Source organism: Canis aureus, chromosome 8 (genome assembly GCF_053574225.1).
Source record: "Canis aureus isolate CA01 chromosome 8, VMU_Caureus_v.1.0, whole genome shotgun sequence".
NCBI classification, from domain to species: domain Eukaryota; kingdom Metazoa; phylum Chordata; class Mammalia; order Carnivora; family Canidae; genus Canis; species Canis aureus.
The window spans coordinates 25,617,769-25,635,468 of NC_135618.1; the positions used below are offsets into that span (position 1 = coordinate 25,617,769).

General features: G+C 33.2%; 1 protein-coding gene across 3 annotated transcripts in view; it reads right to left on the reverse strand.

Moving 5' to 3' along the window:
• DPYD (dihydropyrimidine dehydrogenase) overlaps positions 1-17,700 on the reverse strand; it is a 798,341-nt gene that overhangs the window by 576,090 nt on the left and 204,551 nt on the right. For all 3 annotated transcript variants that reach the window (XM_077905543.1, XM_077905544.1, XM_077905545.1), the window contains one exon: positions 11,049-11,210. In XM_077905543.1, the coding sequence (XP_077761669.1) occupies positions 11,049-11,210 (162 nt within the window). The remainder of the gene's footprint in view (positions 1-11,048; positions 11,211-17,700) is intronic.

Genomic DNA, 17,700 nt, shown 5'->3' on the forward strand with positions numbered 1-17,700 from the left:
GGTCGATTTTGATAAATGGTAAACAGGTGTATGACATAAATAGGTGTATATTAGAGGGATACAGGAAACTTCTGATTTATTTAATCAACCTAATAAACCTTATTCAAATAAAAACCTTACTAATTTTGGGTAAGGCTATGCTGTAATGTATACGCAGTTTATGATTTTTTTTAATTTATGAATGTTTTAAGACATTTATTCTTTTTTTCATTACTTCTCTCTTCATTTTTATTAATACTTTTGCCCCCAAATTCTACTTACGTTACATGTTAATATCACTACACTAACCTTCTTATGGTTAGTGTGTGCATAGCATATCTTTTTTCAACTATGTTATTTTCAAACTTTCTGCTAAGGTCTTTTTCCTCTAGACATCATACAAGCTGTCTGTAGTATTTATTATAAATTGATACCAGTCATTTATGTTTCCATACACAAATTTAATAAATATAAATTTTTGCAGTTAATTATATACTTGGATGTCTTTCTACTGTCCGTTTCATGTTTTGTTTACCCTGCTTTTTCTTTGCTTCTCTCTCTTTTGTGTTTTAGTTTTGCTTTCCTATTGACACTGAGTTGTTTTCTCCACACCTACCTCTCTGTTTCAATGATTGTTTCAAAGTTACAGATTGTATTTCCATATTTTTGTGATTAGTTTTAAAATTTTAACATCAATATTTCAATGTTTTTAGAAACATACTCTTAAGTTATTAAGTACTCCCTTCTCTACCATCGTAAAGACCCGTAGGACACTTACCTACCCACTATATTCCCTCACCTTCACCTCAAATGTCTTCCTTGTTGGTATTATATAAAATTTTATTTCTATCTTTAACATCCCCAAATAATTTTATTATTACACTACACTCACTAATTACATTTACCACCATTATTTTGCTGGTTTCTTCACTTCACTCTTAGTGTTTATTACCCCTCTCTCTTTTACTCTGGGTTCCCTCATTCATACTAAAGTAGAACTCATTTTTAGTAGTTCTCATAAATAATAAGGTGAAAGTATTTTTAATCAATGTCCTTTGTTAAAGGAGTAATAATGTTCTTTATCTTAGGCTTTGAAAATATTGTGCTCTTCATTTCTCATATCTATTAAAGCTGATGAGAAATGTGGGGTCCGTTTAATTGTCACTTGGTTTTAAAATGATCTTTTTTATCACTTTCTGGAAGCTCTGATTCTTTTGTTATCCTCATATTTCACATTATTGCAAACATACATGTAGGTGAGGGCCTTAAATTTTTTCTTTCTTTTTGGAAAATTCTCTACCATAACTGCTTTAAGACTGCTTTTGCCAATCTCTCTTTCTCTATTTCAGGAACTGTTTATATGTGTACCAGAGCCTCTAAGCTTAACTTCTCCATTTTAGTTTTCCTTTCTTTATATCTTTTTACTATACTCTGAATGAATTTCTCAGTTCTATTTTTTTTTTTTTAGGTCACCAATTATATCTGTCTATATCCACTTCAAGATGTAACTTTTTATAGATATTTTCATTTCACCGAATATTTCTAATCAACTATTTTTCATACCAAACTCGTTTTTTAAATATACATTATATATTATATTCATGGCTATTATTTTATGCTTATTTATTTAAAAAGCCTGATTATGATATTATTTGTGATTCATTCAGATACAGTCATCATCTCAAGGTTGAATCTTCATTATCACCGGGAGCATTAGCTCTTCTAATACAGTCTTGAACTTTTTGTTTTACTTATTCTAAGTGGAATTTGTCTCTTGTTCCACTTGCTTTCTTCTTTCTTATAGCAAGTATGTAGTGACCTCAATCCAGCAACACTCTTCTCTCTCCCTCTCCCCAACTATGTAACTAAGTTTCTTACTGGAAGTCCAGAACTCCAGTCTCCAGGCAATACTTAGAGATATCACAGAAGCAAGTTACTGTGCCACTTAAACATTGGGGCACAGCTGTCTCTGCTTCTCTCTGAAGCTTCATATAAGGCCCAGCCGGGCCAAGTAGATGCACCTAATTTTTTTAACTTTCAACTGGGGTAGGTGACTCCTGTTTTCTACCTCACATATGTTTCTGGTACTTAGTACCTTTCACCAGTAAAATTCCCCAGTAGCCTCTGACTGAGGCCCAAGTCCTTTTTTAACTATTGAATGTTTCTATACTTCTGGCACAAAAAGGTATTTACATTCCTTTTTACTTCAGGTATTAACTTTTGTTGAGTTGTTATTATATTTCATTTATAATCATATTTTGGAGTAAAATGGGTGGTTTAAATCTTAACTCCTGCCTGTTACAAGTGATCCATTATTGCTTCAATATCACTGTTTGCTACTACTTTATTCCTCTATTCATCAAATATATTTATGGAAATACATATTTATTAAATTCTTAAAATTCAAGCCAATAAAACTACATCATTCTAAACTAACTGTAAGCGGCTCACAATATATATATTATATATAATAATATTTATATATATTTATATAACATATACTCTATATATATGACTTATAAAAAAACAAATTCAGAAAAAAAATTGTAGCAAATAATCTTAATAGGTATATAATTTTGGCAAATTTCAAAGTTATCATCCCAAATCTCAGAAACCTATTTTTATATCTTAAAGCTCTAGATGGTAATAGTTTTAAAATAGACTAAAATAGGCTGATGAAAATCATCTAGCAATTTATCCTGTCCTAACAGTTTTATTATCAATCATTGTGCTAGCAATGAGTATTTTTCATAGATTTCTAAAGCTTTTTGGAAAAGAACATCAGATATTTAGTGAAATCCATCAAGACATTATTTTCTATTAACCAGTGCATTAAGACCAAAAGCAGAGACATAAATCAAGCCTTAACAGATATTACTAGTATTTGCAATCCTGAGAGCAACATTTCACCAGGGTACAAACTATTGATTTTATTAATGTTTAATGTATATTTTTCATGTACATCTTATTTATTTTATAAATAATTATTTTTGTATAAATAGTATTCACAAACTGCTAGTAATACTGATAATAAATAGTAGTAGTATGGAAAAATTTTATTCAAAGACAATTCAAGTTTGGGACAGAGAGGCAAGTGTGAGATATCATTAATCTAATGACTATTCTCTAATCCATATTCTATTTATAAATGACCTGCAAAAGGGATTAACCATAAATATTGGTTATCATTCATTATCATGGTAGTTTATCTTCATTTCAGATTAGATACACGACCTGATAGATTTTATTGACCACTTTGCCAAATTGTATTATAAATGTGCTAGACTCATTCTTAAATTTACTTATAAACCAGCTATCATCATCAGGCTTAGGCTTTCCAAAATAAAACAAACTTTAGATATAATCTTGAGCTCTAGGGCCTGTAATAAAATGGGCCCCTTTCAGGGTGCAGTATTTAAGCTTTATAGTAGTGTTTTTTGCAACTTTTCATAGAAGGAACCCAAAGTTTATCATCTTAGGCCCCTGAGTCCTAGATCTACAATACTCCTTCACTGGCCAGAAAAATAAAATAAAATAAAAACTTTTTAGTAACATGCATAAACAAAAGAAAACAACAAAGCTACATTCATCTTTTTTTTTTTTTTAAGATTTTATTTATTTATTCACAAGAGACACAGATAGAGAGAGGCAGAGACCCAGGCAGAGAGGGAGAAGCAGGCTCCATGCAGGGAGCCTGATGTGGGACTCGATCCCAGGATTCCAGGATCATGCCCTGAACCAAAGGCAGACTCTCAACCACTGAGCCACCCAGTCCCTACATTCATCTTTAATATTGTGGTTTCATATCACACAGAAACCTCATTATGTGAGTTGTGAGGTACAGTGACTGAGGTAAATTTTACAAAGTGCAATACTGTGAACTTATGGCCCAAAATCTTGGGTTTACAGTGACTTTGTATTGATGCCTTATAGCAATATCTGCAAAAAGTGAGAGTTTGTGAAATGATGGGAATTAACGCACTAGATTTGTATTCTAGATCTGCCTTTATTAGATGTGAATTTGGGGAAATCAAATTTTTTCATGGAGTTCCTTGTTGCAACGAATGGACATGATCACATTTACCTGAAGGGTTATTTTCAAGATTAGTCAAATTCTAAGTGAAGTACCTAACACTGTCCAGTGCAACAGAAGTTTGTTTAACGTTAACTATTTTTTAATCACTTTGATCCTTACTTTCCTCATGTCTGGAATGGGAAAAACATTACCTAGTTTAAGTGTCTCAAGGGTGCTTTATCAACATTTTAAAGTGAGATATCATAAAAATAAATTGAAGTGCTACGCAAGTATGGTATACTTCTGTAACTCTATATTTTCCCCTGCTTTATCTTTTCCTTTGTACAAAGGTCTAATCGCCTCTAAAACCAAGTGACAAAAATTAATGAAGGCTGAATTATCAGTCCAGGGGATGCTAAGGTAAATGCGGTATGTATTATTAAGTTTGCTACAAACTTGTAGTTGTTGGCTTGTATTATTTCTTGAGAAGTGTTGTAGTTTCCCAAGACCTGTAGTTCAAAAAAGCCTACAACAACACTTAATTCTAATCAATGCTCAATCAATGTTTGTTTGATTAACTGAATCCTTACCTAGTGGGAACTTATTACACTGGCTGTTCATACAAGACAGTCTGCCTGGGATAATCCTGGTTTGTGCCTGCTGTCCTGAATTAATTATTAATAATGTCCTTGCTCACTCTCTAAAGTATCTCAGTCATTTGATTATCTTACTTATAAAGCAATCAACATAACACAGAGAGTAATTCCAATCCTACAGTGTATGTACGTTTTTTTATATAATTATTTTATTTTATTTTATTTTTATTTTTTTATATAATGATTTTAAATTTGAGAATAAGATTTATTCTTTTTCTTTATCTCTATTTTCCTATTAGACAAATTATACCACAAAAATATATTACTTGAAAGAGAACATGCAATACTGTTTATATTAGAATGCATATTTCTTTTTTCTCCTCAGTTACATTTTTAGAAGACAAAAATTTAAGGCTTTTAGTTACCTCCATGTTCAAAATGAAGATATGACAGAAATAATATGTGTCCTATTAAATCAAAATTAACTCAGGTCATAATATTCCTCTTTCATTCACAATTCTCCAAAATATTTACTGTAGTATTCAAGCAAAATATAAATATTGACATAATTTAAATAATTATAAAATATCTCTTAATGTAGGCTTCTAACACCTGCCTGTTTGAATTACATTACTGTATTTTTTCATTGTATTATAGGCAACTGATCAATTTAATTTGAATTGTGTCTGACCAGTAAGATAAAGAAATAAAAAAAATAGTATATAATAGTGTATAAATAGTGTATGATGGTGGACAACAATTGGGTTATATGAAATGAAAGGTGATATAAAAAAACCTGCTGAGAGATACAGGTAAAAATATCTAAAGAGTAATCCTGTTCCCAGGAAGTCACTTGATTTAGTTCAGAATTCTGTTTATCAGTTCCATTCCTAACTAAAAGTATAAAAACAAAACTAAAGGTGCAGTGTCAAGAAGTATACATCTCATAAAATATATATATACATATATTTAATAGGTATTTAAAATAAATAATCTCATAGAATATTTATTGTGAACACCAAATAATCTTTTTAGAGAATAATTCCATAATCTAACACATTTCTAAAAATTCATAACTGAAGAAACAATTTTAAGTAGTGAACTTATGGCCCTCATTCATCTTAACATTTAAAGTCAAACTTCAAAACCTTGGACTTTTAACTTTAGTTTCTTTAAACTGACTCCATAACTAGTTAAAAACCACAGAAGGGAACTGATTTAATATGCAGCTAAGTATGACAGTTTATTTTTCAAACTTTAGAAAATGAGTAGAAAGATGTGTTCTCATTTCATTCTCCTTTTGCAACAATTGATTAGTTAAGTTTAAGAAACAGTGAAAGTCCAGTTGGTCCATATGGGTGATTAATGTAATGATTTCTTTAAAATTCAATTACATACTCAAACACATTTCAAAAAAAAAAAAAGTTTCAAAGGTTACACTTGTTTAGAGAAATTTTATTTTTTATATTTTTAAAGATTTTATTTATTTATTCATGAGACACACACACACACACACAGAAACACACACAGAAAGAGAGAGGCAGAGGGAGAAGCAGGTTCCATGCAGGGAGCCTGATGTGGGACTTGATCCCAGGTCTCCAGGATCAGGCCCTGGGCTGAAGGGGGTGCTAAGCCTCTGAGCCGCCCGGGCTGCCGTAGAAAAATTTTAAAACCTTCATGAGAGTGAAAGGAGAATCCAGTGGATAGTCTTTCCACCTTTGTCAAATATTAGTTGACCATAAAGTTGAGGGTCCATTTCTGGATTCTCTATTCTGTTAACTGATCCATGTGTCTGTTTTTGTGCCGGTACCACACTGTCTTGATGACCACAACTTTGTAGTACAACCTGAAATCTGGCATTGTGGTTTCTTTCTCAGCTATGGTTTTCTTTTTTAATATTCCCCTGGCTATTCGGGGTCTTTTCTTTCCACACAAATCTTAAAATAATTTGTTCCAACTCTCTGAAGAAAGTCCATGGAAAAAAGACAGTCTCTTCAATAAATGGTGCTGGAAAATTGGGCATCCACATGCAGAAGAATGAAACTAGACCACTCTCTTGCATCATACACAAAGATAAACTCAAAATGGATGAAAGATCTAAATGTGAGACAAGATTCCATCAAAATCCTAGAGGAGAACACAGGCAACACCCTTTTGGAACTTGGCCACGGTAACTTCTTGCAAGATACATCCATGAAGGCAAGAGAAAGAAAAGCAAAAATAACTATTGGGACTTAATCAAGATAAGAAGCTTTTGCACAGCAAAGGATACAGTCAACAAAAGACAACTAAAGACAACTAAAAGACAACCTACAGAATGGGAGAAGATATTTGCAAATGACATATCAGATAAAGGGCTAGCATCCAAGGTCTATAAAGAACTTATTAAACTCAACAGCAAAGAAACAAACAATCCAATCATGAAATGGGCAAAATACATGAAGAGAAATCTCACAGAGGAAGACATAGACATGGCCAACAAGCACATGAGAAAATGCTCCGCATCACTTGCCATCAGGGAAATACAAATCAAAACCACAATGAGATACCATCTCACACCAGTGAGAATGGGGAAAATTAACAAGGTAGGAAACCACAAATGTTGGAGAGGATGCAGAGAAAGGGGAACCCTCTTACACTGTTGGTGGGAATGTGAACTGGTGCAGCCACTCTGGAAAACTGTGTAGAAGTTCCTCAAAGAGTTAAAAATAGATCTGCCCTACGACCCAGCAATTGCACTGCTGGGTTTTACCCCAAAGATACAGATGCAGTAAAATGCCAGGACACCTGCACCCCGATGTTTATAGCAGCAATGTCCACAATAGCCAAACTGTGGAAGGTGCCTCGGTGTCCATCGAAAGATGAGTGGATAAAGAAGATGTGGTCACTGTATATAATGGAACATTACTCAGCCATTAGAAATGACAAATACCCACCATTTGCTTTGACGTGGATGGAACTGGACGGTATTATGCTGAGTGAAATAAGTCAATCGGAGAAGGACAAACATTATATGGTCTCATTCATTTAGGGAATATAAAAAATAGTGAAAGGGAATAAAGGGGAAAGGAGAAAAAATGAGTGGGAAATATCAGAAAGGGAGACAGAACATGAGAGACTCCTAACTCTGGGAAATGAACTAGGGGTGATAGAAAGGGAGGTGGGTGGGGGGTGGGGATGACTGGGTGACAGGCACTGAGGGGGGCACTTGATGGGATGAGCACTGCGTATTATTCTATATGTTGGTAAATCGAACACCAATAAAAAATAAATTTATTAAAACAAAGAAAGGAGAATCCATACAAACTATTATTTTTAAGTTATTTTATTGAGGCAATATTGTTATACCTAATTGAACTAGGAAGAACTGCCTCCTAGAGAGTCAGAATCACTCCATAGTCTATATGTTCCATAGGCACACACAAATTTCTGAAGCAAGGTCACTGCTGATTTGGGGATAGCAAAGGATTGAATAATAATGACAAGTAGAACAACAACAACAAAAAAGCAGCTGGTCTCCTGATGCAACTGCAGGCTATTCTTTGTGTGGTTTATTTGTATTCTATTATGATCTCTATGTTCCATATGCCCATGTTCAAATCGAAAAAGTAAAAGGTATGGATTTAACCAATAATGGCAAACTGCGAAGTTGATATTTTAAAAATCACATAAATTACAGGAAAAACAATTTTGAAAAATATCATACTATTTTAGTCTGCTTTCCTAACCTTTCCTTAATTTGGTTGAAAACAGATTTGTATTTCTTTAAAGGTCAAAAATCAATCATTGTTTTATCAAACAACCAAAATAAATAAAATTATTTGCATCATGTTCTGCTTCAACTTAAGTGTCAATAGTTTAGTAGTTCGAAATAATAATAGTAGTTTGCACATTGTACTTTCTCTTTTCACTAAGAGTAAATTAATATGTTGTCTATCTTTGGCTTATCTTCATAACAATACTGACAGTTGGGTAAGTTTAAGTAAACCTCGCACTGACTTATGAATAACAAAACTTTTTAAAGTATCTTGCCCTAAGAGGCCAACTTAAAAAGAGAAAAAGAGTTTTTCTTCACAGTTCCATTACAAAACTTATTTATAATTCGACAGATATACTTGAAGTTACTGTTTTATAAAGTACAATTGAAATGTAAAAGTTAGATACATTCCTATTTTAAACTCCATTATTCACTTACAATGCATTTAATGCAATCCTAAATGATGCTATATCTTAAACTAAAAAACAAAACAAAGCACACACATACACAGCAAAAGAAAACAAAGAACTGCTTTAGGAAGGGGTGGAAGCAGTTCATTAATAACAAGTGAGGGTGAAAAGGGGGACTTCTGCAAGATGGTGCAACAGAAAGATCCTGAACTCATCTCCTCCCATGGACACACCAAATCTAAAGTTACATATGAATTATTTCCCTCTGAGAAAAATCAAAATACTAGATGAACTTATTTTCCACAAAAAAGGTTAAAAAGACCATATTGAGACAGGTAGGAGAGTAGCTATGGTCTCAAAAAACCTCCTGCTGGGACAGCAACACACCATAGAGAGGGATCTCACCAGTATGGCGGTTCCCCTGGGTGTCACATATCAAGTACCCCAACCCTTGGGATCCGAACCAGAGAGATGAGCCCCAAAACATCTCAATTAAAAAAAACAGAAAGTCCAAGGGACCCAAAATTATAATAGTTTTTGTCAACTATACCTCAATTTAAATCAACAAGTGAGAGTTCTCAGAAGAATGATCTCTATCATACAAGTCACTGACAAAGTAACATTATTTTAACTCCTTTTGTTTTGAAATGCAGTATTAATTTATATATATATATATATATATTGTATGCCCTTTCATTTACTACATCCTTACAAGCTTGTCCTGTTATAACGAAGAAGCAATGAGTCCCCAAAGAAAGATGTCGAAGAACTGAGGTTAATCTTCTCTATCAACTAAGGACTTTCCCAGGTTGTAAAGATCATACCTTACAATGGTCAGGTAAGCCTAATGCAATTTTGAATTTGGTAGAAAAGAAATTAAATCCAACAATTTATTGGAACAACTCACAACATCAAGTTGTTTCTATTTTCTCATTCCTAGGAGCCCTTGCTTAGAATTAACTTGTCAGAAAGCAGAGAAGGAATAACTTTGATTTATTACTAAAAGCAAAGTGAGACTTAATCTTGAGGGATGTTATAGGAAGGATCCTAAAAGGAAAAAATATGTTGTGTTTGAGTTGACAAAACCAGATGGGGAAGTCATTAAGTAAAAATCTAGTGTTAACAGGCATTTAATTTAGTCTTTTAGCCAACTGACCCTAAGGACTATACAATCTTACAGCAACTCGATATATGTTGATCATTTAAATGATACGTGGAAAATAACCTGGTAGTTGACTCCAAATAGGGGTTACCAGAGAGCATAAGATGTCCTAGAGTATCAGTCATTGACAAAGGATTCATAAGAGAGAGAGCTAACCTGCGTGAATAAAATGGTTTCATTTGGGATCCCTGAGTGGCTCAGTGGTTTAGCACCTGCCTTTGGCCCAGGGCGTGAATCTGGAGTCCTGGGATTGAGGCCCACATCCCTGCATGGAGCCTGCTTCTCCCTCTGCCTGTGTCTCTGTCTCTGTCTCTGTCTCTCTCTCATAAATATTTTTTTAATGCTTTGATTTTATTATAAATCTGTATCCAAATAACATATCTGCTTCTAATCTAAAAGTTTATAAAATTTCACTTAAAAGAATATTATTCGGCGTTGGGTTTTTGAAAATTCTCTAACCCCTATTACTAAAATAAATAAATAAATAAATAAATAAACAAACAAACAAATAAATAAACAAATAAATAAGAATAAATGATGATGTATTATTTCAAGCAATAAACATTAAAGAGAATTTCAGGAAGAAGAATCAGTTTGGCCTTTTTTTAAAGATTTATTTTTATTTATTTATTTATGATAGAGAGAGAGAGAGAGACAGAGAGAGGCAGAGACACAGGAGGAGGGAGAAGCAGGCTCCATGCCAGGAGCCCAACACAGAACTCGATCCCGGGACTCCAGGATCACGCCCAGGGCCAAAGGCAGGCAGGCGCCAAACTGCTAAGCCACCCAGGGATCCCCAAGGTAGCTTTTTTATAATGGGGTCTCCCTGTCACACTCCAATGCAAAGTTAATGAATGAATTTTTGTTTCAGACCCTCTAATTTTTATAACTTCCACTCAATATTTTAATAACTTTCTGGGATTGCAATTAATTTGATATATGGCTTTATGAAGCTTAATTTTTATAGCCATTACTAAATAAAAATATTATTTAGAGCATACAGCACACATTAGCTGTGTATCACACTAAAAATTTGGGATATCAAAGGAGCACCAAGGATTAAAGTTACTTTAAGATTTTTGTGCTGTAGAGGTGGGTGGGAGAAAAACAGTATGTACAGCTTACATACCTCAGTAGCAAACTGCTGCAATCCACCAATATTAATTGGTCCCTCTTCAGTGGCATATAAATTGCATCCACCTACACAAAGATCGGAAGTTGGACATACCATTCCACAGGTCAAACCAAGTGGGTTGTCGGAAAAAATCATCTTAGCAGCTCCATAATAGTTCTACAAAAATAAAATAAAATTTTATTATGTAACAATTTTATTATGCACCTTACACATTCAAAATATAACCTAATTTTGTATTAGGTAGTTGAGTTGAAGATTAAGATATGTAATAAGATGTAGAGGTTACAATACTGTTTACCATCAGAAAACATCAAGTAATAACTAGCCGAGTACCTAACATACAGGAATATTCAGTATATGGTGTATCAATAAATGAACAACTAATCAATTTGGAAAATTGAAATTTAAAGTATAAATGTTCTATAAATAGTTTTCTTTCACAAGGCATCTAACTATACCCTGAGAAGAATTATCTCTTTCATTTTTAACAAAGGTAAGAAAGATAGATTGAACAAATTTAGATAGATTAAATCTTAAAAATTTAAAAAACAATCAAACAAAAAGGTTATCCTCCACTTAACTAAATTAAAAGCATCTAGGGCCCTCTTTCCCTTTCTTTCATCTTGCTGGTCCAGAGAGACTATATAAATGGCACTCTGTGTTGATTATCATCCTTCAATTACATACTATTAACGAAAGATGCAGATGAAACTGCATCTTATACAGGCAGTTCTGAACCAGACCCTGACGTGCTCATATCATCATTACTTCCTTCCATACATTTGGTTATTAGAGAATAACTTAGAACCCTACTAATTTTATCAAGAGTTTTTAGAACCCAATGTGTACATACATTGTACAACGATATCATTATTGACTAAGAATGAACAACTTGAAGGTTGGGGGAGTATTTCTTTCTGCTATCAAAACTAAGAATTGGACCTGACCAGCATTCCTCAAAACTGTCAAGTACATCAAAAAAAAGGATGATTTTGAGAAAATATAAAACTCAAGAAAACCCAAAGGAAACATGACAACTAAATGTCATTTGCTATTCTGGACATGATCTTAGATCAGGAAAAAAGGCACTAGGTAAAAACTAAGGACATCTGAAGAAAGCATAGTTAGTACTAAATCATAAATAATGTTTCATTAATTATAATAAATGTGCTACTGTAATATCAGATATTAATAACAGAGAAAATAATGTGCAGGTCTATATGGGGACTCTTTGTATACTGTGATCTATTTCAAAAGAATCAAACTGGCATTCCATAACTGAATAAAACATTTAAAAATAGATCTTAATGCATGGTTTTAGTGGTAATAGTGGTTTAACAGTATTTGTCTTATTCAGTGTGTCTCCTTAGCAACCAACAATAACATCTAACACATTAGAATGGTTCTTCAGTATGTATTTTCTGAATACATAATAGGAATGTGTTATTAAATTCAACTTATAAGTAAATAAACTGGGATAGGAAGGGTAAATAATTTGCCAAAGGATCACAGAGCATATATAGTGACAGAACCAGGATTCAAAGCCATATATATGACCACATACTCCTAAGGACCAAGATATACTCTAATACTAAAGAAAACTGTTCAATACTGAATAGGTTATAAAATTTAGTTACATTACTCTTCAGATATCTTGATGTAAAACACACACAGCTGTTTTCAGTATAAACTGGAGAGCACATAGCTAGCTCAATAATTATACTTTATATTTTATTAGATGATTTTTTTTGTATATTTCCCTTAGCTTTGACCTTCCTGTCAATTTAACGAAAAATTAAAGTAAAAGTCATTTCATCTTCACTTGAGATTCATCCATTTTTTTCCTCAAATTTGGTCACATCTGCTACTGTCTTTGTGAAAGTCTTTGTTAGTGTCACTGATAAGGAACAACTTGTAAAGCACTATGTGGTCAAAGTATAATTTTCAAAAGTTAACACCAGATTCTGTTACACATACAGAAAGAGCATGTATCAAAGATGTACTTGACTCATTAATGAATAATGAATCATTAAGATAGTAAAGGAGATTCAAGAAACATTTGAGGATAACATAGGGAAGGTGATTCAAGGAGCATTTGGGGCTGACATGGCTTAAATACTGAATTATACAAAGTATTTAACAATTTATACCAGTTTTTCACAAATACTTCCAAAATATACATATGGAATTTATCCAAGAATTCAGGGTTGGTTTATTATCCCTTAAATCAATTAATATAACGCACTGCATCAATAGAATAAAGGACAAAAATCACACGATCATTTCAAAAAATGCAGAAAAGCATTTGACAAAATCCAATACCTTTCATAAAAAAACTCAACAGACCACAAAAAGAAAGCCATTAATTCACTTTAGAGGTTAATAAAGGACATCTAATCAAAAACCACAGCTAACATCTTTATGCTGAAAATGGAATGCTTTTTTCTACAATTAAGAAAAATACAAGGATGCAGATCTATCCAGAATAGTACTGGAGGTTTTATTTCATTTTTTTAAATATTTTTTTTATTTATTCATGAGAGACACGGGGGGCGGGGCAGAAACACAGGCAGAGGGAGAAGCAGTCTCCATACAGGAAGCCTGACGTGGGACACGATCCGGGGTCTCCAGGATCACACCCTGGGCTGAAGGTAGCACTAAACCGCTGAGCCACCAGGGCTGCCAGTACTGGAGGTTCTAAAGAAGTAAAAGCTATTCAAATTGGAAAGTAAGAATTAAAACTATTTCTACTTGCAGATGAAGTGATCTGTATATCGAAAACCCTAAAGTCCACTAAAAAACAGCACTATAATGCTTAATTTTGTGTGTCAACTTGACTGTGCCATGGGATGCCCACATTAAGCATTATTTCACCCCAAAATAATGGGTGGGCACATAAAGGCATTTCCATATAAGATTAGAATTTAAATTGTTAGACACACCAAAGTAGATTGCCCTCCCAGTTATCTATCACTCAACTGGGTGGACATCAGCCAACCAACTGAGGAACTGAATAGCACAAAAAAGACGACAGGAAGAAAAATTCTCCATTTTGGAGCCTACTTTATATATATATAGAGAGAGACTTATATATAGTCTTAGACTATATATAGTATAAGCATATATATTTTTTTTCATGTAGAACACTAATACAGCACTAATAATAATGACTATAGCCAGTTGCATGATGGACATAAGATCAACCAATATACAATAAACAATTTTATTTCTACACACAATGTATAAAACAATGAACAAAACAAAAATGAAATAAAAAATAATTCAATTTATAAAAAGATCAGAATACAAATTATCTAGACTATATTTACAAAAAAATGTGTAAAACAGAACATTGCTGAAAGAAGTTAAAGAAGACCTAAGCATATGGAAAGACAGCTCATGATTATGAATTAGAAGACTTATTATCAGGATATTGATAGTCCTCAAATTTATCTACAGCTTCAGTACAAGCTCTATCAAAATCTTAGCAGATATTTTTTGCAAAAATTGGCATACAGACTCTAAAATTCAAATGAAAAAAGCAAGAAATCCAGAACAGGCAAAATAGCTGTGAAAAAAGAAAAATAAAGTTAGAAGAATCACACTGACTAATGTCAAAACTTACATGAAGCTACAGTAATCAAGATACTGTGGTACTGGCATAATAATACACATAGAGACCAATAGAACAGCTCTGAAAGTCTAGATAGAAACCTCATTTTTATGTTCAACTGGTTTTCTGACAAGAGTTCCAAGACAATTCTATAAAGAAAGAATATTCCCCTTAAGAAATGATGTGATAACTGAATATCCATAAGCAAAAGGATGGAGATGATCTCTATTTTATAGCATATCTAAAAAAATTAATTAACAATAGATTAAATGTTAGAAATAAACCTATAAGCTCTTAGAAGACAGTATAGGAATAAAGTTTTAAGACCTTGGATTAAGCAATGGTTTTGGGCATAATGACAAAAGCACAAGCAACAACACAACAAAAAATAGACAATTCAGGGATGCCTGGGTGGCTCAGTTGATTAAGGGTCTGCCTTCAGCTCAGGTCACAGTCCCAGGACCCTGGGATCAAGCTCCGCATCAGACTCCTGGCTCAGTGGAGTGTGCTTCTATCTCTGCCTCTGCCCCTTCTCATGTTTTTTTTTTTTTTCTCTCAAATAAATAAATAAAATCTTTAAGAAAAAAAAAGATGGTTGAATTTCATTAGAATTAAAAACTTTTGTACTACAAAGAACACCACGAAGAAAGTTAAAAGGCAACCCACAGAACAGGAAAAAAAATCATATACGGTAGAAAATTTTCATCTAGAATATAAGAAGAACACTTATAACTTAAAATAAAAAGATAATCAATTTAAAAATGAACAATGGATTAGTATGAACATTTCTCCAAAAATATACAAATGGCCAATAAGCATAAGAAGTGTTGCTAAATATTATTAGCTATCAGAGAAATGCTAGTCAAAATAATGAGATAGCACCTCTTACCTATTTGGCTGGTTACAGTGGGTGGGTGGATAGGATATATGGGTTATGGGTATTAAGGCTCCCCCACCGCCCAACCCGACATCAAAATGTTTTGGAATCAATGATAAGTCACTTGAGGAAGAGGTTCAGAATCTGCTTTAAATGGGTGGTAATCAAAGTGTTTCTGAATTGACAGGACTAAGAGATGAGAGGGAATGGCATCCAAGTTATCCTGGATTGACATGAGTAAATAATCAAGAAAATTCAGAAAAATGCCTTGCATAATGATCTGGCCAACCAGCTAGAGATGTTCATCGATTCATTTAGGAAATGGTGATTAAAAGATATATATTTTAATGTGCTTGGAACAAATTATGGAAAATTTTGACTTCCAATCACAGTGTTTAGTATCTAATTGAAGCTTTTTATAGAAAGGTGCTAATATTAAAGGACTAATTGGGAATACTATTGTATAGATGCTGTTGAAATTCTCAGTGGAAAAATAAGGAAAGTGAAGAAGACATGATGATATATCAAAAAAGGAATGCATTAGCCTGTGTCACAGAATACACAAACATGGTTTTGCAAATGGTCTGAGCCAACATCAAACAATGATTCAGAAGTCACCTTTGACCTCTACCTCTCACAAATAACTGAAGAAATGGTAGATAACTCTACTGTGTAGGAAGTTGGGTACTCTGAGTCAAAGACATTCAGAAACCTATTAGAAAAGGAACACCTCCTCAACTGTTCCCATCAAGAATGTCAAGATCAATATCAATTTTTTCTCTCCTAGTAAGTGGAGAGATTTCTTGAGTTCTCTTTCTAAACAAGAGGTTTGACTCCTATTCTGTGAGCTTTTAAACCTTTCTAAAAGCAAAAGCCTTAAAATTTAAATTTAGAAGGGTACTTTAAAGATACCCCAGCAGTCTCCTTCTAGAAAATACACAATCACTTCACCTGGTTTCTTTGGGTTATTCAATCACTCACAAGTATTTTAGTCTTCTATTGTGTGAAGAAAAATGTACAGGGTTATGTTAGTCAGAATAAAAATTAAATATCTGATCTTTTGTGCACAGATTTGTTTTATGAAGACTTTTACTCCTTCTTTAAGCAAAAATCTAAAACAAAAATGATGTCTGATATGTTTGTTGTTTTTATATCAACAACACAAAAGAACCTATATTGAATGTTCTCTAGTCCATTAACCTACCCATATTTTGCAGGTATTGAATTTTCTATTACTCATTGGGGTTTTTAAAGCTTGTTCGAAGCTACATGTGCCATTTGCATGTGGGTTAATTCTAAGACAACTTTAAGTTTTATTCTTTGCTTTTTATTTTAAAGTTATAACTTGAAATTGCATTAGTGTCATCTTTCGACAATTTAATGATTTTAAAGTCATTATCAAGAAACATGAAAAACTCACAAGCCAGCTATCATCTCATATGTTATAACGAATTTAACCAATAGTCCTATCACCACAACATTATCAAAACAGCTGGTGGATTTATTTTAAAGTGTTCTTGCTTTTTCCAATGAGAGTTTTCACAGATGGGAGCACCCTTCCAAGATAAACTCCAATCTGCTGCATCTAAAATACTTGGGAAAGTTCAATAAGTTTGCAAGTGTGAGAAGGATGATTAACATTACTTATACTTCTAGACTGAGCTGTCTAATGGCGAGTGTGCTTATATACATTAATTTGATAGACAATGTCCCTCATAGCATATACAGAAAGTATAGGGACAGGGAACAATTGTCAAGCTGTCACCACTCTTATAAACAACACACACTGGCTAAGGAGAGTAAGAACCTATCATTCACAGAACACACAAAATATCCTGCCCTCACAGTAGCCATTCTTCTGGGGATACAGGGGGACAGAATTGGTTTGTCTGGTTTTACTTTGAAAATCCTCTCTTCATATCTCAGACATACTAAAGTTTAGAAAAGTTTTGCAAAATATGATTAGACTTTTAGAACTATGAATGTGTAAGGAAAGAATTATTCTTTTAGAAAATAAAATTTTTTATCTGACCTTGAGATGCTGAACTAGGAAACACATGTGAAGGTGCACACAGGTGCATGCACACAGGCTTCGACACCATACACTTCTGGATTTATTTCCTGATTATATCATACAGGAGTAGAATTTAGTATCT